The sequence below is a fragment of the Antennarius striatus genome, chromosome 16, assembly GCF_040054535.1.
Source record: "Antennarius striatus isolate MH-2024 chromosome 16, ASM4005453v1, whole genome shotgun sequence".
NCBI lineage: Eukaryota > Metazoa > Chordata > Actinopteri > Lophiiformes > Antennariidae > Antennarius > Antennarius striatus.
The window spans coordinates 5756133-5783461 of NC_090791.1; the positions used below are offsets into that span (position 1 = coordinate 5756133).

The 27329-nt window shown below is 41.9% G+C and overlaps 1 protein-coding gene across 2 annotated transcripts in view; it reads right to left on the reverse strand.

Annotated features, from left to right (window-relative positions):
- The window catches only part of pde4a (phosphodiesterase 4A, cAMP-specific), a 42092-nt gene that overhangs the window by 11779 nt on the left and 2984 nt on the right, over positions 1-27329 (reverse strand). Inside the window, exons 1-6 of one of the 2 annotated variants that reach the window (XM_068335905.1) lie at positions 6019-6966; positions 4318-4503; positions 3926-3962; positions 3702-3772; positions 2695-2744; positions 1508-1620 (exon numbers count right to left, since the gene is read on the reverse strand). In XM_068335905.1, the coding sequence (XP_068192006.1) occupies positions 1508-1620; positions 2695-2744; positions 3702-3772; positions 3926-3962; positions 4318-4503; positions 6019-6212 (651 nt within the window). In that variant the 5' untranslated portion in view covers positions 6213-6966. Of the gene's footprint in view, positions 1-1507; positions 1621-2694; positions 2745-3701; positions 3773-3925; positions 3963-4317; positions 4504-6018; positions 6967-27329 lie in introns of those variants that run through there. The other variant, XM_068335904.1, reaches the window with a different exon arrangement.

Below are 27329 nucleotides of genomic sequence, written 5' to 3' on the forward strand. Positions count from 1 at the left end.
CCGGCCCAGTCCTACCAATGTCTCACACCGATCTCAGCAACACTCAGACAGTCCACAGTCAGTGCCGCTGCCTCCTAGTAGCTCCGTAGTCCAGTTCCCTGCTCCGAGTCAATCCATGCCTCAGCTGGCTGAAATGCCAGAGGACTAATCCTACTGCTTTAGGCTGCTGTTCCTCCTCCAGTGCTCTGCCTCTTGCGCCATTTCCCTGGATGCTGTAGACAGCTCTCGCAAGCTAATCAGGCAGTGTGGCTGCAGGCGCATGCATGTGTGTGTGTGTGTGTGTGTGTGTGTGTGTGTGTGTTTGTGTGTGTCTGCGCTCAGTTCTGCTCCAAGCCTGAGTGCGCATGTGCAATAAGACAGCATGTACGTCTGTCGAAAATATGTGTGTGAGCGAGGGTGTGAGTCAAAGTGAGAGACTGACTGGGAATATTCATGTGTACCTAAATGTTGGCACAGAACAGAGGATTTCTGCAGCTTCATTCCAGCTGCAAAGAGGCAGCAACCGAATTACAGAGAGTTTGTTTACCTCAGGAGATTACACACACACATGCACACACAATGTCCATCATGTACACATCCTTCCCTCAGTACTTTCATCGCATTCATCCTAAATGCTATTCATTATAAACAGGAAGAATCCTCTCATTAATTCTGAAGTGTACCATGGGAATGATTTTCGACAACAGAACACAAGGCAGATGACGCTGTCCCTTTAAGATAGAACACTATTAAAGGAGCATCACTTCAATGTCATTGGTTGGTTCCCAAACCACATGGCTTGTGGTCAAAGTGACAAACCAATGAGTGAAAGGGAAGGGCAGACCCTGCTGCTGTACGATAGCAACCAAGGTTACAGCGGAGACATCAGCATCGGGCCCCCCTCCCTGCTGTGTCCTCCATGCCCACAGACGGTCACCCATTCCCTCCCTGCCCCACCAAAGGAGGTGAACTCCAGAGGTTTGCTCACGTACTCACGCTTGAATGTAAATGTACTCCTGCTCACCAAGAACTACTCAGCACAAAAGCTTAACCAGACACAATCATGTCAGGCTAGCTCAATAAAGCCCATAAAAACCAGAAGTGGATGACATTAATGGCCTGTGTTATTATTATGTTTTTCAGTACAACTACTATACCATTTCAAATAAAACAAAACACAATTCCTTATTTGTCGATCTTTGAAAATGTACACACTGACACTAGAAAATAAGTACATAAATAGCTGATAATATGTTTTTTGTATTAGATGAATATAGACAGATGAAGGTTTCTTTTCATTCAATATTTCACAAATGTTTTAAGTTTATACTGTATGGTCAGAGTTATTTTGTTTGTATATGTTTGTCAAATGGAAGCTTAAACAGGAAGAACAGCTGCAACACTATAAAGATCATGGAATATACAGTTTATATCATGTCCACTGAGCGACTTAGCATTGACTCAGCTTTGAGCTGGAAGGAATCCAAACGCTCAAGCGGACATGTTTTATGCGTGGACAGGTGTGTACCTTGTTGGAGGCCATCTCACTGACTGAGCGGTGGGTTTGAATGGTCTCCAGCTGGTCCAGACACCAGTCCAGTTCCTCCAGAGTCTCCCGAGCCATCTGCTGGTATGTCTCCTCTGGGGAGGGACGAAGAAACACACACACAACAAAATTCAAAACATGTATCTGGTTGACAATAATAACACAAAATCACACTAAACAACAACTGAGTGACAATCATCTGTGTTTTATGTCACTTGGGACAAGTCACTTTCTAAAACTGCATTCTGCTCATAGATTAGATTTACTTGTATTAACATAAATATTTATATTACACAGTTTATTCGAGTTTTCTGTTTCTCTAAAAAATGTTTTCATGGGAGTTATGCTAAGAAATGTTCTTGCTAAAATAGTTTTGTTATTGAATACTATAGTCCATTTCTTACAATATAATCCTATCAGTTCTGCACATCTGATCACTAGATTCTAACATTTGATAGCCATTAGTATCAAATATGCATCATGTAGATAAAAGGGATACATCTTCAAATTAAAACGTCTCTATAACCACACTCGGCTCTGTTTACCACAGCTTTGAAATACCTTTGAATGCAATATAATTTGGTAAAATGTATTTGTATTTTTGATTTGTACTCTAAAACAAGAAAAAACCAAGTTACAAATACGCATATCATATATAAAGTGTATATGTAAAGTGTGTATTCATAGAACTATTCATTTATGCCTGTATCTGCATGTAAAAATTACATACATTACTAATTGTACCTGTAATATTCACCTAAAACTAAAAATGTATTTTTCCATGGGGAACTCTACAGTTGCATCACTTTGCAAAGTTAACTGTTATTTATAGCAAAAACAATACGCGAGGTCATAATAATTCTCTCCAATTAGATTCAGTTCAGTTCAGATTCCAATTCAATTTTCGTGTGAAACAAAAAAACAAAAAACAAAAACACTTTTTGTAATTTCCTTTCTTTTTGAAGGAATTTTTCCTGCACAGTTAATAATAAATAATAAGCAGAATAAAACAAAGTTTGATACATGGTATTCTGTGGAATTCTGCAGTGATTATCATTGCAATAATGTGTAAGAGGGGGGAGTGCGTCAGTGTGTCAGTGTGTCCTCCAGCCTTCTGAGGAGACAGCGTTGCTCCAGTAATAAAGACTTATAATTAGTTAATAGCATACCAGACAGTGTAGCTTGGGGAACAGTGGGTTGGCTTGTCACTGGCGACCTCCTGTGGACAAACACATCATTACATCAGATAGCGAACAACACGCTGCTTCCCCCTGCTGGGGATCAACGCATTCAGCATCAAACTGCTTGGTTCACACATGGGTTAGAAATAATTTCAATTTGTGGTATTCATTTATAAGCCCATTGAAATACAAAAGGCATGTCTGGATTTAAATATCTTTAAATATTGAATTACACATCAACATGCGAGTTTTTAACACATTGTTTCACTTTTAATATTCAAGTATATAAAAATAGTTAGAGGCGTAATATGAACTCTGCTTTCCTTCCAAACAGATTTTGTAATTTCATAACTGTATCATGGGACATTGACATTTTGAAGATATAACACTACAAAAGGTGTTGCATTGCTTTATGTATCATATGGTATGGAACTGAACTGAACTGAACTGAAAGCCTGCCAAGTCAAGCTCCTGCTGTCTGGTGCATTACAAAAGAGATTAAATTTAGTTCTATTAACCGGCTGCATCATCTGAGTACAGACTCAGGGACACATATTCGATGCATTCTCAGTGCTCAGGCAGTGAGGAAAGCGTTTAAACAGTTTAAACTGTTTAATCATGGGCCTAAGTGTAACAAAAACGTTTGGAGTGTGAACTGGCAGTGCAGACGTGCCAGTTCACCTCCTGAACACTGTCAAGGTGCCCTTGAGCAAGGCAACATCCCCCTAAAAGTTGCTCATTGTGCACATCAAGAAGAAGCACACACACACACACACACACACACACACACACACACACACTTGACAATAACTGGAAAATAATAATTTCCCCTACGGGGGGATCAATGCAGTTCGATTCTTTCTTCTTCATGATGGCAGAAGTGTTCCCCTGTGGAGTGAGTCGAGCGGAGCGAGCAAAACACACGCTGTAAATTAAGAGAGTAGTCGTGCCAAGTGTAAATGGGGGGAAGGGGTGTTTGACAGCATGATACTGACTTGTTAGTGGGTGTTGTGACATTGGCGAGGATGGTGAAGTTGCTTCTTACGGTTCGTAGGCTGGCCAACACCTGGGGGGTGGATGGACAACGTGGGAGGTAAAGAAGAGGAGGGAGAGAGGGAGAGAGGGAGGGAGGTGGGCAAGTTCACTGTGCTAATTATCCACCTTTACAGTCATTTATAGCAATTAAACATGTGAGACAAAGCAAAAGTGGAAAACATACCTGAGCGAAAGGGGTGACAATCATGTCTTCGGCATGCCTGCAGAACAAAAAGCAGAGAATGACATGACTATGACGAGTTTGTGTGTCTGAGGTATTAATGTTTACATGAGATGTTGTGTTTGCGAGTTGGATGTTTACAGAGACTATCAGGGTCTAAACAGAGACATGGAAAGACTTGGAAGTTTTAGACTCGGTCAAAAAGAAAGCCAGGAATCAGAGCACAACAGTTAGACCTAGGAGGTTTATGATTTCATTAGCATACCGTTTGCATAATTACAATCATAACCATTGCTGTGTTGATTGGGATAATGTGCAGTTAGGCGTAAATTTAAAGAAACAAAACAGGTTTCTACTTCATCTGCTGTGTGAGACATCCCGGACAACGTGCCTACCCCTCACTGTTGATGGAGGAGTTGCGTGACATGGTTTTGGGGGACGTGTCGTAGTCCGAGTCAGAGCGGTACAGGAAGGACTCCCTGCGCTGACTCTGGGGGAAGGAGGGATGGAGCACCAACCCAGGACTCGCCTGCGAATCCATGGGACTGCGGCCTGGCGAGGGGCCATTCTCCGAATCAAAGCTGTAAAGGGTCAGAGAAGAGGTTTTGGTTTGCTTCATGTATCTCACCGCAACAACAAGCAGCAGTTAGAAATCACCGTTACACTATGTGACAGAGTCTATCCTACTCTCCTGTTTCTTGCGTCTTAGCGAGTACTTAAAGAAAGACGGATGTGACAGATGATGTGGTGCCATTGGATTGGCAGACCGCCACTGGGCTGCTCCGTACTGACAAGTCATATTTTAGAGCAAGTCGAGTTTAAGGGAGCAAAATGAGCTTTGTCAACCGCAGCTTCTCTCTGGGCCAAATGCTGTCTGTCTGAAGACGTCGGTGATTGAGATTCTCTTTATTTGGATTTGGAACCCCTTTTAGGATTAAAGCCTTAATAGCATTAAGCCCTCCTACACATATTTAGAGTAGTGCAACTCATCAGGAAATAACACCTACAAAAGAGACAAAAAGAAAAGTGAACAAAACAGATAAAACATTCATGAAGCCACATTCATAATGACCTTTACACTCATTTATATCCATATAGGTCTTCTCATTTTAACATTGAAAGGAAATACATCTGTCTAAACATCAGGGGAGAATGCTGACGATAAACATTCAACTCAGATCCAACTCCAATCACAGGGGACGTGGAAAACGCGCTTCTCAGTTTATAGATAAACCTCTGAGATGAAAAAAAGAGGCGATCTCACAGCACAGAAGTGAAGTCTGTTGATTTAACAAGCTTGTAGGGTCTGTTCATCATATAACAAGAAAGTTGTGCACACACACTCAAGACAAATCTCAATTTGTCAGGCGTTACGTGTGAAAGCTTGGATTATTTGCTAAAACAACTACCAGTCAAGACATCCATATATAATAATAATAAGAAGAAGAATCAACTCTAATTGTCTCTTTGAGGCTGCAGTCAATCGTAGGGATGACAAGGGCAGATGGGGAAGCAGGTTGCCGTGTAGCTACAGCATCTATTTTTAATGTGGGATGACTTTTATCTTCATAAAACCTCCCCCCATCCCCATCCCCTAAACCTGTCAAACTTTCGCTGTCAACACAGTTTTAACTTAACTTCGAAATAAACTTAACTCAAGCACGAAGCGTAATATATTTAGATTTTTGCTTTTAAATTGGCCAATTAGGAGCCACCCCTCTGCCTGGAAGGCTTTGTTAACATAACTATCAATCAAAATATCATTAAACAAGTTTCCCCAGTGATGAAAACCACATCAAAAAATGTGTGCTGGGGGTGGGGGGTGGGGGCTCTGAAATCTACACTCGCTAATCCCTGTTTCTATTTTCTTCTGCCAATTTTGAGAGTAAATTATGACACTTCTTTATTCTGAATTCAGTACTTCCCCAAATCTAATCCGTCTGACTCAGAGTGATTAGCTCATGGAATAATTGACTTTGAAATCTTTTTTTTGGGGGGGGGGTTGCTCATAAATATTTGTAAGGCAATCACAAATCACTGAAAGTTCATTTTTAACAGCAGAGACAACGACCGGTGGATGGGATGTAGAGCCGTACCTGCAGCTACAGTGGGAAGAGCGTCTGCGCTCCTGAATGCTGCGGTTCAGTTTCATCCGCCGAAACAGAGCGCATCCCCCGTGTCCACGGGACTGATCGACCGGTGACACGGGCGAGGTGAGAGAAGGTACAGGAGGTGGACCCTCAGAACTCTCCCACAACTCCAGTTGTCGAGTCAGAGTCCTCTGACTCATCGCTGTCAGCTTCCGGGGCCCAGTGAAGCAGACTAGTTTAAAGATGTCCCCCCAGTCTCCTCTCAAAGCTGGCTGTCCAGCTTCGTTTGTCTGCCAGGTTCTGACACGCTCACCCCACCCGGTGACTTTTCAGCGTATCGACTCTCGTCTGCTGCAGACAGAACCTGTCGCACGAAGCACAAACAGTCCTCAATCCAGAGCTAGAAACTTAATACCAAGGCTTGATCCTCCCTTTTAGTCGGGCCCCTCCGCGTCTCACATGCCGGGGGGAGTCAAAGTTCATCAACATGCATATCCTACGCTGTGATCCTCAATCCTGGGACGCTTCAACTCCACTTCACCTCCTTTCACGTCCTCAGTTTGTACCCTGGATTTATGCAGGTCTCCTTAATCCTTGCTGATTTAGGTTTGTTTGAGGTTTGTCTGCTCCTCAGCACATCCGGCTTCCCCGAGCAGAGTGCTCCTGATATTTCACCTCCTCAGCTTTGTGTGCGTCCCATTGCTGCTGCTGGGACCGGTCAGCCCACACCTCTGTTCCCACCTCTGTGCCCTCTTAGAATCACAAGTCTTGCAAAGATCTCCGTGAACTTTATAATTAGCAAAAGCTTTCACCCTTCCCCTTGCGTTTACTACTTTTTTTCTCCTCCTCCTGCCTCAACAGCACGAGTGTATGTTGTCACCATCCTTATCTCTCTGCACACAGACGCTCTGCAGGAACAGGAAGGTTGATAGGTGAGAGGAACCCTAAGGTTGAGCAGCAAATACAGTCTGTAAAGAGGATGTGAAGACAAGATAGAAAAACGAGGCGGAGGAAAGAGGGAAGTTAGGGGTGGAATGGGTCGACTCCTACCCCTATGTAAATATTTACATGTTCTGCTGAAGAGTACACAATGTTTGAGGCACAAACATTTTGTATTTTGACATCAACAGCCTCACTTTCCAACAGTTGTGTTGGCTGTTTGACACAAGCAGACACTGTAGTATCTTCATATTCTCCATAAGCAACAATTAGAATATGAAACAGCCTCCAAACCAGGAGCATCAGGTTAACCACAAATAATACGGTGATGACATCAGAGATTAGCACCTTTACACTCATTTTAATTCACACTTAGAAGCTTAATTTACACTTATATGCTTCCTAAAATTCAAAATTATCTGACTGCAGGTTTGAAATTTAAGTATAAGAAATGTATGCTTGAGCTCATTCCAGGGGCATTTGCTGGCATACAGTTACTGAGGTTTAATTTATTCTGCTCAAGAGGAAGTATTGATTAATATCAGTGCAACTACCTCATTGACTGCAAATTACCAAAGTGACATTTGGAAACAACACTGGTTTTGTAATGTCTGAAATAGAAAACACGTTAGTTGAGTAATTTGTAGGCATTTCACAAAACATTGTTCCAATTTATTACATAACTAAAACACTTCCGCCAGGATATTATTAATAATGTTGGAGTTATAATACATCATAATTTCATAATTCTATTGTTCCCTAACTTAAAACTTTAATCAAGAGTTCTTTTGTATATTAATGAATTGTTGGAGTCATTGATATTTTAAATAATTTAAATACTATGATTACAGATTCAGCAGTGTTTTTACTTTGCAGGAGTAATGAGAATTTTCTCCTTATTGTTGGTACTATTAAGTAGTATTTGTTGTCATTTTACAGCATCATTATTTTGGTCTGAATCTACTTCTTAATTCATGCTTACCGGAGGGGAAAACTCTCTCTAATCACCTTTTGTTTTTGGAAGCTGGGCTAACCTTTTGTCACTGTTTGGAATATAGATGAAGCATATTAAACTGGTTGTGTATGCATGTGAGAGACTGTGTGTGCTGACACGCCAGCAGGGGAAGTGTACGTGCGTGTGTATTTCCTACGTGTCACAACTTGACTCTGCACATGTGAAATGAGAGCTCAAATGTGATGTCTCGTGAATCTGCTTTACTCTCAGCCTTTTACTCCAAGAGCAGCAGGAAAAATAAAGGAATGAATAAATATACCTGCTGCACGGATTCAGCGTAGCACCTTTGAGCAAGCAGCTTAAAGCCTGAGTACAGGGAAGAACACAGGTACCACACGGCGCCTTGTCAAGCTGTTGCCTCCACTGCTTTTCCCTTCCACACTTGGAGGTTTACCCTTGTTTCTCAGGCTCCTCTTTCTCCTTGTGGATAGTGACTGTCGTCTGTTTATGACACACAGGGGATGGATGGTGGCGCTCGTTTTGGAAAGTCACCTGAGAAAAAGCCTCACAAACAGCCTCTTTGAACCGTACCGTTCAAAGACAGGCACTGGAAAAGTGTCAAGAATGGTAATTCCCAAGGCATCTGCTCATCTCTGGAGAACTGAAGAAGAGACAATTACTTTATCTTCTTTTTAAGTAGAGAGTCCCAGCTCAATAATAGCTGGTGAAACCTCTCAAAGTGACTCATGCACACATGTGGACACACGTTGGTAAAAACACACCCCCATGTTGCACTTAAGCACACACCCAGATGAACATCGCAGCTGAAGCTCTTTCATTTTCTCTCAAATACTATAAAAAGAAAAAAAGCTACACACACACACACACACATACACACTGTACACAGGGTGATTATAAGGCGGCTGTGGGCAGCTCTATTGGTTTCATTATGTGAGAGCAGTGTCCCCGGAGTGTATCACCGTGGACACTGCTGATCAGAGGTTCCAGAGGGATGGAGATTTGTGCTGGTTGAGTGACTCCTTCTTATGGAAGATAACAAAGCGTGGCTGTCAGAATGGAGAGGAGCACATTAAGGCTGCTGTCTTTCATGTCTTTTCATGCTACCTGGACTGTTTCACCCAGCCAACTAACTGGGACTCAGTGACGCACGCGAAAGACGCTGTTATGGCGATGCTGATAACTCTTCATCAAAGCTATGCTGATGACTTGTGCTTCTATAGTTCCAAGGACAGACAGTAATCACACTGTAGGAGCTAAATAAAAACAGGATATTACTGTCCTTCAACAACCTTGCAGAAATAATGTTAATGTTCATGCACAATTAACAAATCACTTCATTTTAACCCTTTAAGCTCAATGTAATTTTCAGTCCTACATCCAGAATTAACCTACATCGCATATGAAAGCCAGTTTTAATCTATCCTGTTAATCCCAACCTAGCAAAATAATACAGTGTTTCTAGACTAGCAACACTTTTCAGATGAACAGGGTGAGGATAGTAGTCATTGAAACAAACACTACTTCTTAAAAAACAACATGCTTAACAAACAGAATAAATGTCTTGGGAATAAAATAAAGGGGACAAATCACAATAGAGCCGCCAGCAAAAAGTTTGAAGATGAATAAACATGCTGAACAGTAGATCGTGCAAGAATGCCGGACAATATTAATGCTCATTTACAACACTGTGACTCATTTTGCATGAAAGATCTGGTCACTGATGTGTAAAATGTAAAGCTCATTTATCTCATGTGCAGTAGCTGTGTAACGTCAAGCTGAAATGCATTTTGGTAGAGACATCCTGTACACTGGTATTACTGTAGTACTAGTGTGGTCATTAAATTAGGAATATGCATCCTTGTGTGCAGAATACACCAGGAAAATTGGTCTATTCAGCCAGAGGACTTCATTTTCTCCCCTCTCTGCAAATATTTCTGCAACAATAGGGGGAGCATGATTTTATGTCATTAGCCCTGCAGGCTTCAAAGACATTTGGAGCCCTGAGTCAATGGAATGATTAGTTTAATTAAACCTATAAGTCTATATGAGAGTGTAGAAGAGATTTGCATACATCCCATCCATTGACTCTCTTTTGCCATTGATTATTCATTAACAATGATCATGAGTAATTCCTATAGCTGCTGCCATATCAGCGTTTTCCCCACAGTCTGGTTGGCTTGGCTCTCTTTCTCCTCCATCCTGCTGTACGCCGCCATTAATAATGTCGCCTCTGAGGGGATGATCCAACCCTCGTTTATTTAACTTCAAAAAACACTCAAAATCAATCTCCCCCCCTTCAACCCCCTATTCCTTCTCATCAGTTCACTAAGTTAATGATTAACCTGTCTGAGTCCATCACTGTCTCTCTCTCCACGACACAGAGCCCGTATTCTCCGTCTCAGAGAATGACAGTTATTTCCTGCCCCATTTCCTCTTCTGCCAAGCTAGCACAGATGCTTATTTCCACGTGCCATTTCAACCCCCCCCCTCCCCCTCCCCCTAACTCACTTACCCATGAGCTGTGCCTCACCCAGGCATTTAGCACCTGGCTGATTGCTACCAACGTGGGGGTGGCAGTGAGAGAAGCTGAAGAAAAGAGAAGGGGACTTGCAAATTGGGAAAAGGTGCGACTTGGTGACGGTGTAATCACAGCTGTACACCACCGCTGGGGTCCAATCGACCGCAGGTCTATCAAGCACGTTAGGACTGTTCATTAAGGACTACTTTTAGTCTGGGGCATGCTTTCAGGGCAACATGCCCGTAACTGACACATCTCAAATGACATGTCCGGAGCTGGGATTGCCATTTCTGCTTGCCTCAGCTTGCCCTCAGTGCCTCTCAGGCAATCATTAAAGAGAAAGAAAGACAGAAGCTCGCTCAAGCCTGCTTCCTTTTCCCATTTACAGCATGATGCACAAGGAGCAGTCAATCTGAGGGGGGAAGGAAAAGAGTTGCCAAATGGGGAAAGACAGCATCCGGCTACTGGAGGTTCGCAAAGCCGGAAAGAGGATAATGCAAATACATATATGGACGAGGAAAAAATGCAGAACAGGACACCTGAGCCAGAATAAAGGGTTGGAAATGACTGTTTATGTCGGCCCTCCGTGGTACAAGCCTTTTATTTTAAATCAGTTCCAATAGATGAAATTTCAAATGATCACAATGAGAATTGAAGGACTTAGAATCAGAAATTCTGGCTTGGAGACTTCTTGGAACCTGACTGCTGAACACTCATTAAACTCATCACATTATGTTAACCACCAATGATCTCAGGCTGTCTCATTAGCATATTTCCATACATGCATCGCGTCCGCGTCGAAGCGCTCCACAAGCCCTCCCTTTTTCCCGTTTGAAAGCGGCCGTAACTCGTCACGTCTCTTCATGCATGCATCTCACATGAGTCACAACTATTTTCTCAGATAAAAACGAAAACACTGCTAACCCAGATGAAAATTCAACTCCCCTCCAGCCCCAACCCCACATCCTTTCAGATCATAAGTCACTAAAGCTGCAGTAAAATCCACATTACTCTATTAATACAGGATTGACTGTCCCTGCAAGAAAAGTGCTCTTTATATTTCAGAGTATTACCATCTTAAGACCATCAATACTGAACGGACTGATGCAACTGGAAAGCAAGTGTAGCTCGACAGTCGAAATGACTCACCAGTTGCTGCTTTTTATAGTTTGGGTTTTAGATAAAGGCTTACAGAGTGGAACAAATGTTTCCATTTAACGCATACTATATACAGTCATTCTATGTGTTTATTCATATTTTTAGTTGAAATTATTCAGGATTTTTTTTTTTTTACCCTCCCCCCGCCCCCAGCTGTCTGCTCCAGATGTAGTCCCTCCACCCTTTCCAGCTCTCTGCTGCGTGGTGGTCAGATCACACAGTTGAGGATTACAGAAGATTATACTGCCCACAGGATCACCGATCCAACTCTAGACGGACACAGAGAACTGGCCTCAGCCTTTCAAAGGGCGGAACGCATGGCTTTCAGGAAGAACCTGAAGGGATTGTCCGCGATTTCACACCTGTAAAAATGTAACAGGAAAGGGATTATTTTATGGTCTCCTCCAGATGGGATAATCAGCCTCCACATTGTTAGAGGACAGCAGCTGCCAGCCCTCATAATCTATTAATGCACTGTACAAAATAAATTCCACATGGATCAAGTAGTTCATATTGGATACACATGGCCTTTAGTATAATGTTTCCTTTCACCTGACGAATCCGGGCTCTGCTGCGCTGTGGATTGCCTTGCACTCTTCAAGACCCACCAGAGGCATCCATCACTTTCCATCACCATCAACACATCTCTGAACTCCTGAGAAGTCACAGGAGTCTCTCCTCAGGTGGAAAGCGACATTGACAATTCTGTCAGCGTCTGCTTCACTGGTTGCTCAACTTTTAACTCAGTTCGGATGTAATTCTGTGACATGACCGGCTGCACAGCACACAGCTGCTGTACCTCACGTTTAAATGCAACAAAAACTGGAGGTATGATGGAGGACATTCACATATTCTGTAGTATTGTACATTGAGCAGCTTGTGCATCCAGAATCCCCAAATCCCTCAAGCTTTAATATTTGGGTGCTTACGTCAGTATTAATTAATCATACTCCCTAAATTTTACAGGATAGGAAATAATGCAGATGAACAGGATTTATATTTCACATGTAAATGCAAACTTCTTGCGGTCTTTCTTGGGCTAAACTGCAGCCTTTACATCCTACAGTCTGGTTATCAGGAAGTTGAACACACTCTGAGATGAACTCACAGGACTGACATGGACAATCAAGACTTTTCCTTTATTTAGAGATACAAATTCTTTGGTTGCCTCGTATGAGTGTTTCACAATCCCAAAATTGCGAAACACTCCCACAAACATCCATGGAGTCACCGCTTCAATGTTAAGACCACGGTCTTGGAGCGCAGCTAAATAAATTAAAAAGCTCTCTTTGTACAATAAATAATATTTTGCTGTTGTTAGAAACTGGGGCAACAAGGCCCGCGAAGGTCGTTATTTTCTATCTCATTCTTTTTGTGTCTTTATCCATCAGTCTTTCTGACCGTCTCCCTCCTTTTCTAGGTCTGGCCCGATGAAAGAAATAATCAGTTACAGCTGAGATTGGGGGTCCACAGCAGCTACAGCAAGTTAATCCTGCCTCTTCTTCCTCTGCTCAGTCTTCATCGTCCCCGCTCTGTGAAGCTCCTTTCCTTATTTTAATGTAACCCCCCCCCGTGCTCCCCAGAGGGCTTTCTATGCAAAAGTTAAGTATTTAAGATCACGACTCCCAACACTCCTGCTCACTTTACAAGCAGAATTTCGATTCCCAAACATCACCTTAGAGTCGCCTGCTTAACTAGAATTGTTCCTCTTTAAAAGCAGGTTGTCGGTTTGTGTTTTGGGAAGTTCTCCTCTGTTTCTCCTCCTCTCTGCTGCTATGGAGGGTGAAGCTGTGCTAAACAGATGGATCGGCCGACACAGAGAACCATCCTGTGAGATGACAGATGGAGAAACATGTTCAATTGGTGCTCTGTTTGGTTTCCTGCCACCCGCATCCGGAAAAATTTACGAGTTGAGAGACAAACTTCTTGACACAGTGAGTAGCTGTCCAACAATAGTGAATGCAATACAATGATATTGATTAGCTTTGATGTCTAATGGCGTTTCTCAAAGAGTTGATAAAACTGGCAGAGGGTTATGCGACAAACTGAAGCCACATGAGTCAACCCAGTAAAAGAAGCATCCAACTGAATTCTGGTTAATGAAGTAGATTTTAATTGAACAGACCAGAATTCCTCGAAAGGAATTGATGCAAAGATATGACTGGAGTCCTCGTATAAAAACCCAATTAGTGCTCATTGTGCAGCAGAGATGATGAGAGGAGACACAGGCAGAGAGAAGATGGGAATATGATCGAGCTGGACGTTGGAAAGCAGTGATGTTGGCGTCTCTACTATACAACAAAATCCATAAACCTCCCTCCCCAACCTGCACCCCCCCCCCCCTCAACCTGAGCCCAAACCCACACAAGAAGTGGTATTTTTAGCGCATCACCCTATCTATCAGATGGAGTACGTAACTCTCTCTCTCTGCAGGCTGGGGTTCTTTTATTTTAATCCAGACTAGAGAGAGATGGAGAGAGAGAGAGAGAGAGAGAGAGAGAGAGAGAGAGAGGGAGAGAGAGAGAGAGAGGGAGAGAAAGATGGAGAGAGAGAGTGTGAGTCATCCAGAGATACCTTTGTGTCACTGTGGCTCTGTACCTCCTCACTATCTCACTATCCTTTCCATCTTTCTTACTTTTTACACAGTATCTATCTATCTATCTATCTATCTATCTATCTATCTATCTATCTATCTATCTATCTATCTATCTGTCTGTCTGTCTGTCTGTCTGTCTGTCTGTCTGTCTGTCTGTCTGTCTGTCTGTCTGTCTGTCTGTCTGTCTGTCTGTCTGTCTGTCTGTCTGTCTGTCTGTCTGTCTGTCTATCTATCTATCTATCTATCTATCTATCTATCTATCTATCTATCTATCTATCTATCTATCTATCTATCTAACTATCTATCTATCTATCTATCTATCTATCTATCTATCTATCTATCTATCTATCTATCTATCTATCTTTTTACACGTAATGATTTGAAAATCTCTCCATTCCTCCTGTAATTTAAACATTCTGTCACATTTAATCCAATCCAGCAGTGAGTTTCAGACTAATAAGCAGTCTTGGCGTCCAAATTGTCCTACATTTGTCCGGTACAAAGATGGCTGCCTGCTCATTACCCCTAAAATGATAGATAATTACCGATATAATGTGGTGCAAAAACAAATGCTGGGTAGGATGCAGCTGAGTGAGGAAGAGTACAAGGTTGATTTGAGCACACTGAAATAGTCCATTTGGCTCCATGCTCTGATTTGTCCTGTAATGCATTCACGATGTGGATGAACAAGAGAGAGTGCAACAGTGATTATTTCCCTCTTGTTCAGTTTGATGTATTGTCCTTCAAATTCAATCCCATCAAAGTGCAGCTGGTTTTAAAAATATAGTGCAGTAGTGAGTAAGCTCCTGTTGATGAAACAGAGGGAAAAAGCTGCAGTGTGAAGCAAAACTGATTTCCCTGGAAGAAATGCCCTCATTTGATCATGAGCTTCGGGTAATGAGATCTCCTCGATGAAGGGAGGAGATCCCCAAAAATGGGAGCTAGGAGTAGAACCATTGCTAATTGTATCAAAGAGATTGGGCTGAGTTTTTTCAGGTTGTTTTATTGTTGTTGTCCTGGCCGATCCAAATAAGAGCAGACACTACGGTAAACCCAGAACCTGCTGAGGAGATTGTGTATTTCATCTTGATTGGTAACACCTCAGCCTCTCTCGGGAGCGCCTGGAAACATTACTGGGACATCTGGAATTCATTCTTTAGCTGCTGCCGCTGTGAACCCATCACCAGATAAGAAGCAGAAAAAAAAGCAGAGCACATATTTATTTATTTATTTATTTATTTTCCATTAACCTCTTAAAAATAGCTTGTTTTTTGGGGGGTTTTTTTTTAACCACTTGGGATCAGCGGGAGGAAGCTGTGAACACAACATTAACATAATTATCCTCTCTAATGTTAATGTGAGAACATATTAGCTGTTAGCATGTCAAATGGGGGGCCCGTATTTGCTCTATTTTTGGTTGTTGTTGTTTTTTTTCTTTTTCAGTCGCGACAAACACCTGAGAGACAATGTTTTTGTTCCCCCTTTGTTATAACATGAGCAGTGTTTCCCAGAATATGTTATGTTTAAGCTGCTCCAAACAGATTACTTCCATAATTGCTACAGCAGCTAGGGGCTTTGTCACTTCAACAGAAACATATTGTCTTTTTGGGTATTTGGCGTTGCACTTGTTTTTCTTGGAAGAATAGTCTCCTGAAAACTGTTGCCTGCTGCGACGCAGTCAATAGCACATTTTACAGTTGAGCCTTTGTTGCACCTCAACGTTCTGTATGAACCATACAAAGGCATAATGAGGTATCGCTGTTGTTGCAATTCTGCATAAATGCATGAGACGTCAAGGTGTTAGGATGGAATGGGAGCGTGCCATTTTTTGATGACAGGAAAATTGAAAAGCAGCCGATTTCACCCAAAGACGGAGAAAATGGAGTGAAAATATCTTCAAATTGGGGCGACAGCATGAGGTCCTGGAGCTCCTTAACCTTCGGAGCAGAGGAAGGGATCTACAGAGATTTGAAAGGAACGCAAAAAGGATGCTGCTCGACATGTCTATGAAAAGCTTGTTCTATTATTATTGTGCTCAGAATAAATAAACACAGGAAGACCACAAAAAAAAACAAAACTGATGACAGGAAAGATGCAGTAAAATCATATTTCTGGAGAAAAAAAAAACTACTACATTCAAATGGCGCTTAGAACAGTAAGCAAAACTGTATTCCAATTATGGCAAAGTTACAGTAAGTGTCAGGCAGGGATCATATTAGCAAGAGGACAATAAAGACGTTGGTGAGATCGCCCCAGATAGCAGTTAGACATTATTAGTGAAGAAAAAACAGGATCATGTGTGCAGATTCATTTGTCCTGAAACTACCTCTTGTGACATGTTTGTCAGATGAGTCAGTCTGTGTCATTCACTGCCCCCCCCCCACCCCCCACTCCGCCTTCGTATTCTCTCTTTATTTTAAGGACACAAAATTTAGATTCCAAAAATATTCCCCGTTTCAAAGACGTTTCTCTTTGTCTTCGCTTCACTTCCCCTCCATCATGTCACGGCAGCATCTCGAACTGCCTGACTTTATTTTGTCACCTGTTCTCACCCGTTCAGTCTGCTATGTATACTTGGCCGAAGGCGCCCGGAGATGCTGCCACATAAAAGCTGTTATAAATGCTCCTGCTGTCTTTTTTCATCCCCCACTCCATTTGTCTTTCCCTCACAATGACCCGTAATGAATGTGCTCTCGTGATGAGTTTTAGACGTACAGATGCTGATAATGTTATGCTCCCTCCTAAAAGGAAGAGAGGCAGGAGACGAATAACAAATATGTTTATCAGCAGAGAAACTGATTGAACCTGGGGGAGGCAAGAGCTCCCTAACTGATGGCAAAATGATGGAGGAAGAAGCTGTGATTGGGTAATGATGCCTGAGTGGTGTAGTAGAAAAGGCAGTCTGAGCCTAACAGACCATTCTGAACCATCAGAGCCTGAGAATATGAGCTCTGAGAATCAGCAGTATGCCCTAACAGAATGGAAGTCTCTCACTCCGCATGCACCCAGACGCTTTTTCCTCCTTCACACGAGCACATGCTCACACGCAGACATTCACCGTGATCATCGTGCCAGCGAGGCTCTCCCGTCTGCCTTTCACGGATCCGGATTGAACACTAGTGTTTCACGAGCCTTGTGCATTGCGGTCACTGTCTCGCTGATCAGCTGGCAGCAGCACAAGGACCTCAAATGCATAATGTGAGAACTGCTGGGAGAAGTTAGGAAGCAAAGCAGGGAATTCGTTTAGAGCCAGTGGCACAACGCTGTGGTGGCATTACCATGTTAATGATCACAACTTTAGGAGATGTGTCTTGCCCTGAGGGGGGGGGGGGCAAAATGAGGATATTACACATATACACAAGTCCTTCACATTAAGTTGTCATAATGTCCTGTGATGGTGAAGCACGTAGGGGGAGTCTCGCTCAATATATTCTGTGTACATACTGAGATACGGGATGTAAACTGAAATGTGTCTCAATAAAATACTGGGAGCTGAGGCTAGTTTGGTTTAATCTCATTACACTGACAGCCTGAGGCTCCTCTCCCCCTATTTATAGCACCCTTCAAGGAGTGGGGCCAGCCTTCATGCACAAAACCTCCCTGGTTCTTCCAACAGGGGGCCGTAAGTGGCAACAGACACAACCAATCGCAGGCGGGTCTCGCATCAAATTTAATATGACAAAATACACAATTGTCAGTGATCTGTGAAGACAACTTGACACATTTTTTATTCTCCGGACACATGAGTGCTCGCCATATGTATTACCTATGAGTCTTTTCAGCTCTCTTTATTTTTGCACTCCATCCTCAGTGTCAGTAACTCCCATATCGACCGGTTGATGCAAACACACACACGTGCACGCACGCACGCACACACACACACACACACACACAGATTTCTATCCAGTCACTATGTGAGGAGAAGCATCCAGCTTCTTCCTCTTCTGGTGCGATCAAACCGAGATACACCACTGCAATTCTCTGACATGCAATCTCGGGCTCAGGATGACAATTCTTGGATGGATTCAGCTGTCGTTGTTCATATTCCTGCGTGTGTCTGATGTAAACACGCATGTAGATTTGGTGCTCTTGCTCTGGGAGACTTTGAGTTATCTGCTTGGCACTGTCAGTGCTGTGAATGGCACTGTTCAAATTCTTCAAATAGGCACACGACAAAAACAGGACCTCCAGAGAAAAGGTTAAAGGGGTGAGAGGAAAATGAATTCCAGATTTCCATTCAGGAAGCATCTCCCACCCAAATCCCTAATCCACACAAGCAATAACCCAATAAGCCCCCTGATACGGACTCAACAAAAAGGACAGAGTCTGTATGAAAGACAGCAAGAAAGATCTTGAGCTACAGCCATAATAGTAATAGAGTTAATTACTTTGTCTTTGTTGGGTGTAAAATAAACTCCCAGGCTGAATCAGCATCATTTCAAATCCTGTCCAGGAAGAGTTTATAACTGAGGATGTTTCTTATAACCTCCTGCTGTGGTCTTTGCCTGAGGACAAATAACACATGCGAGTTTAAAAAACACGAGCATTAACTCAAACGTATATTGTCAAGCGAAACTATTCCGAACCCTTGGGCTGTGCTTTTTTTCCCCTCTCTGCCTTCCAGCGGCCTCAACGTTGACATTTTGTAAACATGAATATGACCTACGAGTTGCGGGCTCGCTGCTCTGACAAGACACGTTATGTTCACGCATTGATCCGGCAGAGGTCAGGAGCCTGAATGGAGGTGCTTGTGTGCCTCAGACTGTACGCAACCACACTGGTTGGCTGTAAATCATAAGCTGCTTTATGCATTATGATAAATTCTTAAGCATTCCCAGTAACCTTGTTGTAGCTGCACAGACTGCCAGCACTATTTTTTATATTTATATATATTTCTCACATAAATCTAATACATCTGTTTTATTTCCAGGGTTCTCTGAATCATCCTCCCTCAGAGGAAATAAAAAAAAAAGAAGATTTTGTCCTGAGAGAGAAACACATAATAAACTCCACTAGATAAGCACATATGCACTGAGCACTATATGCACGGTTTTTGCAATTCAATAGTTGATAATATTTAAAACTCAGTCTATTCATATGTTCTGGAAATGGAAAATTTATAGTCATAGGGATAGAAAAGACGAGAGCAATTTGAAGTAGTTAAGGAATTACAGGCTTCCCAAGTTTACTATATCTTTCCATTTAGTTTAGCTCAAAACTTTATTCTGCTTTACGAGCTATCAGAGGAAATAATTTGACTTTTCATTCCACTGTATTTATTTGACAGCATGAGACATTAAATTTGAAATAAAATCCATTAACTCATACGGAATTATGTAATAAGCAGAAAAGTGCAAACAAAGCAAAATGTTTTATAGTTTAAACTCCCTAAAGTACCACCTTTTACTTTGGTGACAGCTCTACCCACTCTTGTCACTCTGTTGGAGGTCTATATTTCGGGTCAGGTCAGCTGAGGCAGCACTCCTTCAGTCTCCTTGCTTAAATATCTCTTACATAGTCTGGAAGTGTGTTTTGGGTCATTATCCTGCCAAAAAATTAATGATCATCCCCGCTAAGCACAAACCAGATGGGATAGCATGCAAAATGCTGTGGTCGCAATGCTGCTTAAGTGTGCCTTGAATTAACTGCCAATAGTGTCACATGCAAAGCTACTCCCCACCATCACACCTCCTCCGTGCTTCTCATTGGGAGCCACATATGCAGACACCATCAGTTCCCGTCTCTGGCTCTCATAAGATGAGACAGTTTGAAAAAATTCAGCTCATCAGATCAGTTTTCTGATTTTCTGTGGTTTACCTTCCATTCCTCGTGTGTTTTTTTGTTTTTTTTTCACAGTTCCCTTCTTATTACCGCTCCCACAGCTGTGGTGTCTTTGTAGCAATTTGTCCTTGAAGGCTGGATTCACAAAGTCTCCTCAGAACAGCTGATGTTGAGATCTGTCTCCTACTTGAACTGAAATATTAATGGAGACTTTAATGTGAGGTGCTGTTTCTGGGGCTGGTAACTCTAATGAACTCATCCTCTGGAGTGACGGTTAAATCCTGGTCTTCCTTTCCTGGGGAGGTCTTCATGTGAGCCATTTCATCACAGCATTTGATGGTTTTTACATCTGTGTTTTGGTATAAATGCAAAGTTCTTGAAGTTTCACTCACTGACCGACCTTTCTATTGGTTATTGAAGTGATGATTATCTGTCGCTTGTCTTTAGGAGTTCTTAATATAATATTCTTGATATCATGTTGATTGATACAGCTGATGAATGGGGCTATTGACTGTATGACACTAAACTACTACTTTAAATAACACCAATAATTGTTACAAGGGCAAGAAAGTCCACTATTTAGCTTTTGACGAGGCCTCTCGATTTAAAATCGTTCCAGGTGATTTATCAAAAACTTCCAAAAAATATAAAAAATGAAAGATATTTTAAATTTTAAAAACATTCCTATGCATTCTATTTGTCCATTGTGTCTAAATTTTTGCTCTATAATGTATTAGTTTTAAAAAGACAAAAAACATCTGTACAGTAGACCTGAGTAGCTTTTATCAACAATACGTATGTACTTTGCAGGATGTCTATAATAAAATATTTTTCTCTGCTGCGAAAGAGATGCTCCATTTTCATCCTTCAGCAGCTAAAATGACTGATTGGGTGAAACGGTTTTCTGCTTACAAAATTATGATGTATGAAATATTTAGCGACACATTTAGCAAGTCCGTATATTATTTCACATTTGAATCACACAATAACAATGGAGCGGAATCTGACCAGGAAAGGTAAAGTAAAACCATTTCTATTATATTACTTCTCAGATGTACACGGTAACAAAAAGATAGAGCTGAAAGACAAGAAATAAACAGAGAATTTGAGGAGAAACTAGAAAAATAATCAAGTTCACATCAATTCAATCGACTTAACGTTAACTTAACATTAACTGCCCTGTGGCTAGACACGTAGTTTACCATCACCAAGTATGATTGAGGAGTGAATGAATAATGGATCCGATGTAAAGCGTTTTTGAGTGTCCAGAAAAGCACTATATAAATCGAATCCATTATTATTATCATTATTGTTATTATTATTATTATTATTTGTACGTTTTGTAAAAGAGAATTTTCATATCACCGAAGCACCTCCAGCCTAACGTATCATTTAAATGCAAAACATGTCAAGGACACATAGTTGAACGTTAGCTTACCCTTTTAAAAAGCCTGTTGGCATCTTTAGTTGCCTTATTTAGAGGCATGTTATACTATTCATTTGGAATTGCTGTATTGAGTCAGCTTTAGTATTCATTTTGATTGAGAATCTGCTTATGTGCCTATTTGAGACTCAGCCTTATTTTATTTCTGAATTTTATTTATTTTATTTAACTGTATTTTTATTGCATTTTTGAGAAATGCACCTGGGCTAATTGGTTTGCTGATGTGCTTGGCCTTTTTTCTTTTGAATTTCATTTATAAAGCACACTCAACCAATAAAAATGTGGATTTCAAATCTTCTCTTTTTGGTGCATTCTATTGATTAGTCATGCACCACAATTTTGTAATGTCCTAAAATTCAAATTCTTTATTTGGGGGTCTTTAGCAGGTATGAGATTAAAATGCGATTAATTAGATTAATTCATTACAAATCCTGTAATTATTTATTTTTTTAATCGCCTAACAGTACTAATAAAAACATGTAATCATACTAAATGTGTACATATAGTTCAAATATTTATTCCTAAGCTTCACTCATGACTCACGCGATTGATTTGAATGTAGATTAGTTTACAGTAAACTGTTGCTCTTTATAATTTAATCCTTGAGGATGAGAAGAATAAAACACTTCAAAAAACTCTTTAACAGTTTTCAAGCCCATCCAACAGCAACAGTCAATTTGTCAAGTCAACGTTATTTATAAAGCGCAGATTCACACCAGTTGTGCAGTGAAGTTGGGTTGTGACTGACAGCAGGGCTACTGGTCAGGGAACTTATTTTTATCATGTTTTTCTGTGATACAGATACATGGATCCCCACTGTTTACCTCTTTCCAGCCACTCTACGGTACTTCAGCATGTAGTTTACCTGTAAAGTGAAAGAGGAGGAGGAGGAGGGAGGAGTTATTGTCGGTCAGAGTCATAGTTGTCATCATAGAGATGGTCACCATGACCACTATCTTCACTAGCCTTTGCTTCATCATCCATGATAAATAGTAAAGTACAAAGCCTGCCGTGCTGAGATGCACACAGACCACAACAAACAACAAGAGGTGAAATGAAGGGCGGCAGTGGCTCAGTGGTAGAGCCCGTGGTAGAGCGGGTCGTCCAATGTTTCAAAGATCGGCGATTCCCGCTCCCACCCAAAAAGAACACCCGGAAATAAGCTGACACCTCCCACTGTCAGCTCACCAGAGCACTGCCGAGGTGCCCTTAAGCGAGGTGCCCTTAAGCAAGGTGCCATCCCCCTTACAAGTTGCTCATTTGGGGCGCACCAATAAAGGAGCTGCCCGCCACTCTACCTCCTCTGCATGCGTACAAGCCCCATGTGTGTGTGTTTGTGTTCAGGGCCTGTACACACATACTGTATATATGCATGATTTGATTTGAACTAACTAATGTGCTACTAATTTCCCTGCGGGAATTATAATCAATATATGAAATTTAAAAAATAAAAAAAAAAAGAGTGTTGGAGTTGTGTGAACACAGCGGTGCTGCCCCCCGTGGAGGTTGTGGCAGACAGCGGAACTGCAAGACAATAGTCTGATGGCTGCGAGTGTTCGTATCTCCGAATGTCCGCAAGTCAAACCGTCATAAGTTGAGGACTACCTGTATGTATTAGCTCTGTCTTATCAACAAACTCACATCTGTAAATTGTTGAATTTACAGATAAAGATTAAATCAACTTTATCAATCCCTGAAGGGGAATTATTTGTGTATATGTACAGGGCCGTGACACACACACACACACACACATACATACATACACACACACACTGGGGGGGCCTGTAAGCATGCAGATGAGATGCAGCTCCTTCATGTTGCACTCCCAATAAGCAACTTATTAAAGGGGTCGGTGCCTTGCTCAAGGGCACCTCAGCAGGGCTCAGAAGGTGAACTGGCACCAATCCCCAGTCCGAGACTTTGAGCCTCTGCCGCCCCAAGAGAGAGATCATTATTATTAAAGGTCATTTTGTGAGTGTAATAAAAATGAGTCAAGCTGTGGAAACCCATGATCAGCTATCTGCTACAGCATCCTTTCACTATCATCCGGTGGAGATTACATTCTGATAGTGATTTTTGGACAGGAAATTCTCCTTAGACTGATCGGGAAGTGACCCTTCAGATGCCTTGTGGCTTTCGACAGAGGGCTGAAAGAACATCCAGACAAACATCTTGGTGTTTCTGCCCCCGATTTGTTGTGAGTTCCCGATAAGAACAAGCCTCTCTGTGCAGTCCCCTGACGTACCTCGGATTAGACTGACATAAAACGACTCTGCTTGACAGCTGTATGCTACTGGGTCTTTCTGCTCCACCATGTGTGTGACATGCTAACGCATAGCTGAGCTTGTCACTCAGACAGATCTCCACCAGTGGATTAAAGGGCCGTCTTCTCGACGGGGTCACTCCACGCCAGAGCTTCACAGGCGGCCAGCTGTTTATGAATTATGGTCAGATGTCTCGCCTGCTGGGAGGCAACACAGACTCGATATCCTTGTCCACATTAGAAAATCCCAACGCAGTGCTGTTTGCTGAGAGAAGACAGCCCTTTATTTTGAACTTTAACACAGCACACATTTTGACATTAAATTCTCCAGAGTCTCAGCAACAAAAACCTTTCTTCGTGACTTGAATTGAGTGACTCAATTATGCTTAAAAGGTTTTGCTTTTGATTCCTCTTCCGTCTATAGCCTTGAAGAATAAATTATCACTACTACTGATTTTTTTTAAAAATTAATATGTGTCAGAAGACAAATAAATGAAAAGTTAATTGTAAATTCACACAAGACTGTTTTCATTGTGAATTTTCATCTCATATATTAATCTTTTAGCATTTTCCCCCCCTTTCAAATAGCTTGTCTTTGACAGCACAGATCTGTTTGAGCTCCCTTTTTGCATTTGTGTCTACTCAAGACTTCAAGTGTGTGATTTTCAAGCGACAGCAGTAGAGAGTGTGAAGAATGAAAAATAACATTTTACAGTACAAAAATACCTCAAGGAGGAGAATAAAAAAGAAGATGAGGCTCTGCACACTGTCAATGATGGGCAGTCCATTCCACCGATTGGGGATATGAATGTTTGAGATTCAGAATTGGCTTTAAGGGGGGAGAGATCCTGCAAGCAGCTGATGATCTCAGCGGAGGGCAAAGCGAGAGTGGGTTGAAATGACAGATATGAGATAGAGAAACTGTGTGCTTGTTGTAGCTGTAAGAAAGAACGCGCCTATCAGAGACAATATCAGAAAATGCGGGGAATGAATGAAATGGGCTGCACAATAGAGACACAAGGAGAACAGAAATACAGATGTAATCAATGCACCCTGTTTACATTGGTGTGAATGGAAGCACTGAGACTATCACGAAGAAAGAATTGCAGCAATCAGATGCTGATTTATTTGTGCACAACAACCTGATTCAAATAATATTACAGTAGGAAAGAGAATAAAAACGGATGGAATAGGTCTTATCACAACTACATGGGACATCTTGGGAGATGCAGGAAAAACCATTACGATAAACAGTGTCAGAAATGAATATGACAGTCAAAATGGACACGACCATTACACGAAAAGGAAATGAGGACAGGGCGTAAGAGGAGAAGTGGCACCAGATATGTTTGTGGGTAACAAGTGGATGTGTGATACAATCAGGATAACCCATCCACATTTGCTAAAAACAAATGAGTGCATTGACACTTTATAGAGATCCGCTGCAAAATTAATTAAACTGAAAGGAAGCCAAGGTTTGCAGTCAATTTATGAAACAACGCAAATGTGCTAAATGTGGCTACCAGTGGCCTGAGCATTTCAGCCTAACAAAACCCAAATGAAGCGCCATGCATTAAAGCTCGAGCTTCCCTGCAAGCATACAACCTGTTTGGTGTCACTACCAACAGATCTCAGAGGTATTTTACCTGAGGTCTCTAGAATCTGCCTGAGCCAACCAATGGCGAGCATCGTTCCAGCGCATGAACTGCCTCCAGACACTAATTAGCACCGAGACTGGTGGAAAAGCGCGATGTATTCACAGAGGAGTGCAATCTGTAGCTTAAACAGATGGTTCCACCACATAAACAAGATAAGAGGTTTGTTACTTAACACTATTAAAGCTCGGGTTGGGAAATTTCTGAATACGATCTTTGTGAGACTTTTTAGTTTCTATAGTGGAAAAATTTATGATGGGCAACAAAATGTATCTGTAAGTGGAGCTGTACCTCATTATGAGCTAAATTATTATGGCAGTCAGCCAGTCAGGCAGGCAAAAAAGCAGCTCTTGCTTACAAATCAACTCTGGTTCTCAGCTCGAGGAAAAAAGGTGTAAAGAATATATGAGGTGGTGGGTGGGAATGGAGATGGGGGGGGTTAGGTTTGAAATAATTTCAAAATACTGAACAGAAAACTTGCCTCTGTGATCAGTCTATCAGCAGACTGTAGCTCTTCAGCAGAGGTGTGTTCGTATTCACTATTCCATCTTTACACATGAAGTCAAGCTGCACATCCGCTGGAATACGCTATGACAAAACAAGCAGTCAGGCCAGAAGTAGCCTGTAGGCTCTGCCTTTTTTTTGGGGGGGGGGGGGGGGGGTAAATGAAATATATTCCACAAATTCACAAAACAAGTAACCATAGCAACAGAATTGTGGGATGAGTCGTTACTCATTTCGTGTCAGTCATTCATTTTTGTGTAGGAACATCCCACCAAGTATCGGGTATGGGACCTGATGACTGATTCGCTCATATTAACATCCTCAGACAAAAGGACTGACAAAAGACACCGGGGGTGGGAAGAGGAGGCCGACTGACACCCTTTGGGGAGAGCTGATTGCTCCTAAGACTGCCATTTTGTGCAATAAAACATAGAGACGGAAATAGATGAGCGAAACAGTCACAATAACAATAATTCTCCAAATAATCATGTCCCCAGATTCCCTTTTGTGTGCTATCCATTCCTCAACTGGTGACTGTTGGGCGTGCGTCATTTCCAGAAGAAAGGGTATCAATTACAGTAACACAATAGAAGTTTCTCTGAACCTTGGCTGAAACAATTTTGCCAGCAGCTCCGAGTCGGATTGATCTTTTTGAAATACTAGATGAGGTCTTGACCAGCTCCTCTGTGACCGCGTCGTCTGCCTCCTTGAGACACTTTAAGTTGTTACACTGGTTCCATTGGAGCCTGACAAACAGAAGACTTTCTATAAAGTCACATCATTTTCCCTGTGATGTCATTAGGATGGCAAATAACATGTTTCAAATTAATAAAGTGGACCTGGGGACATTTCTATTATAAGCGGGATCACAAGTGTGACTCCTCACCACCTCTCGGGATTGATAGTGCATTGTGAGAGCACATCCACATGGAATGGCCTTCCATAGGCTGGACTGGATGCAAGATAGCCTTCAGCTGAAAACACAGAGCTGCAGAATATGTTAGATGCTCACTGAACCAGCGAGAAGATGAGGCATTCAGAGTGTCGTTCGCATATAAATAAGGAGGTAGAATATGGACTCCCTCTAATATGTGAAAAGAATGAAAATAATATCAGCACAATGGCAATCCCCCTGGCCTCCAGCTGATATGAAAACAGATATTGCAATCCATATGGGCTACAGATCAGACAGTAACCTGTGCACGGCCCACTCATAAATACCTACACACACACACACACACACACACACACACACACACACACGCACACACACACACACACACACACCCCTCACACACACACACAATGTATTTCACCACTACTCATGAAACACAACATTTACCCTCCATCCTGACCAGTGTGTAGTACAAACACCCACGGATCGCACACATCACAGCATGGGTTGTTTTTTTAAAACACACACACACACAGAAAGAGAGAGAGAGAGAGAGAGAGAGAGAGAGAGAGAGAGAGAGAGAGAGAG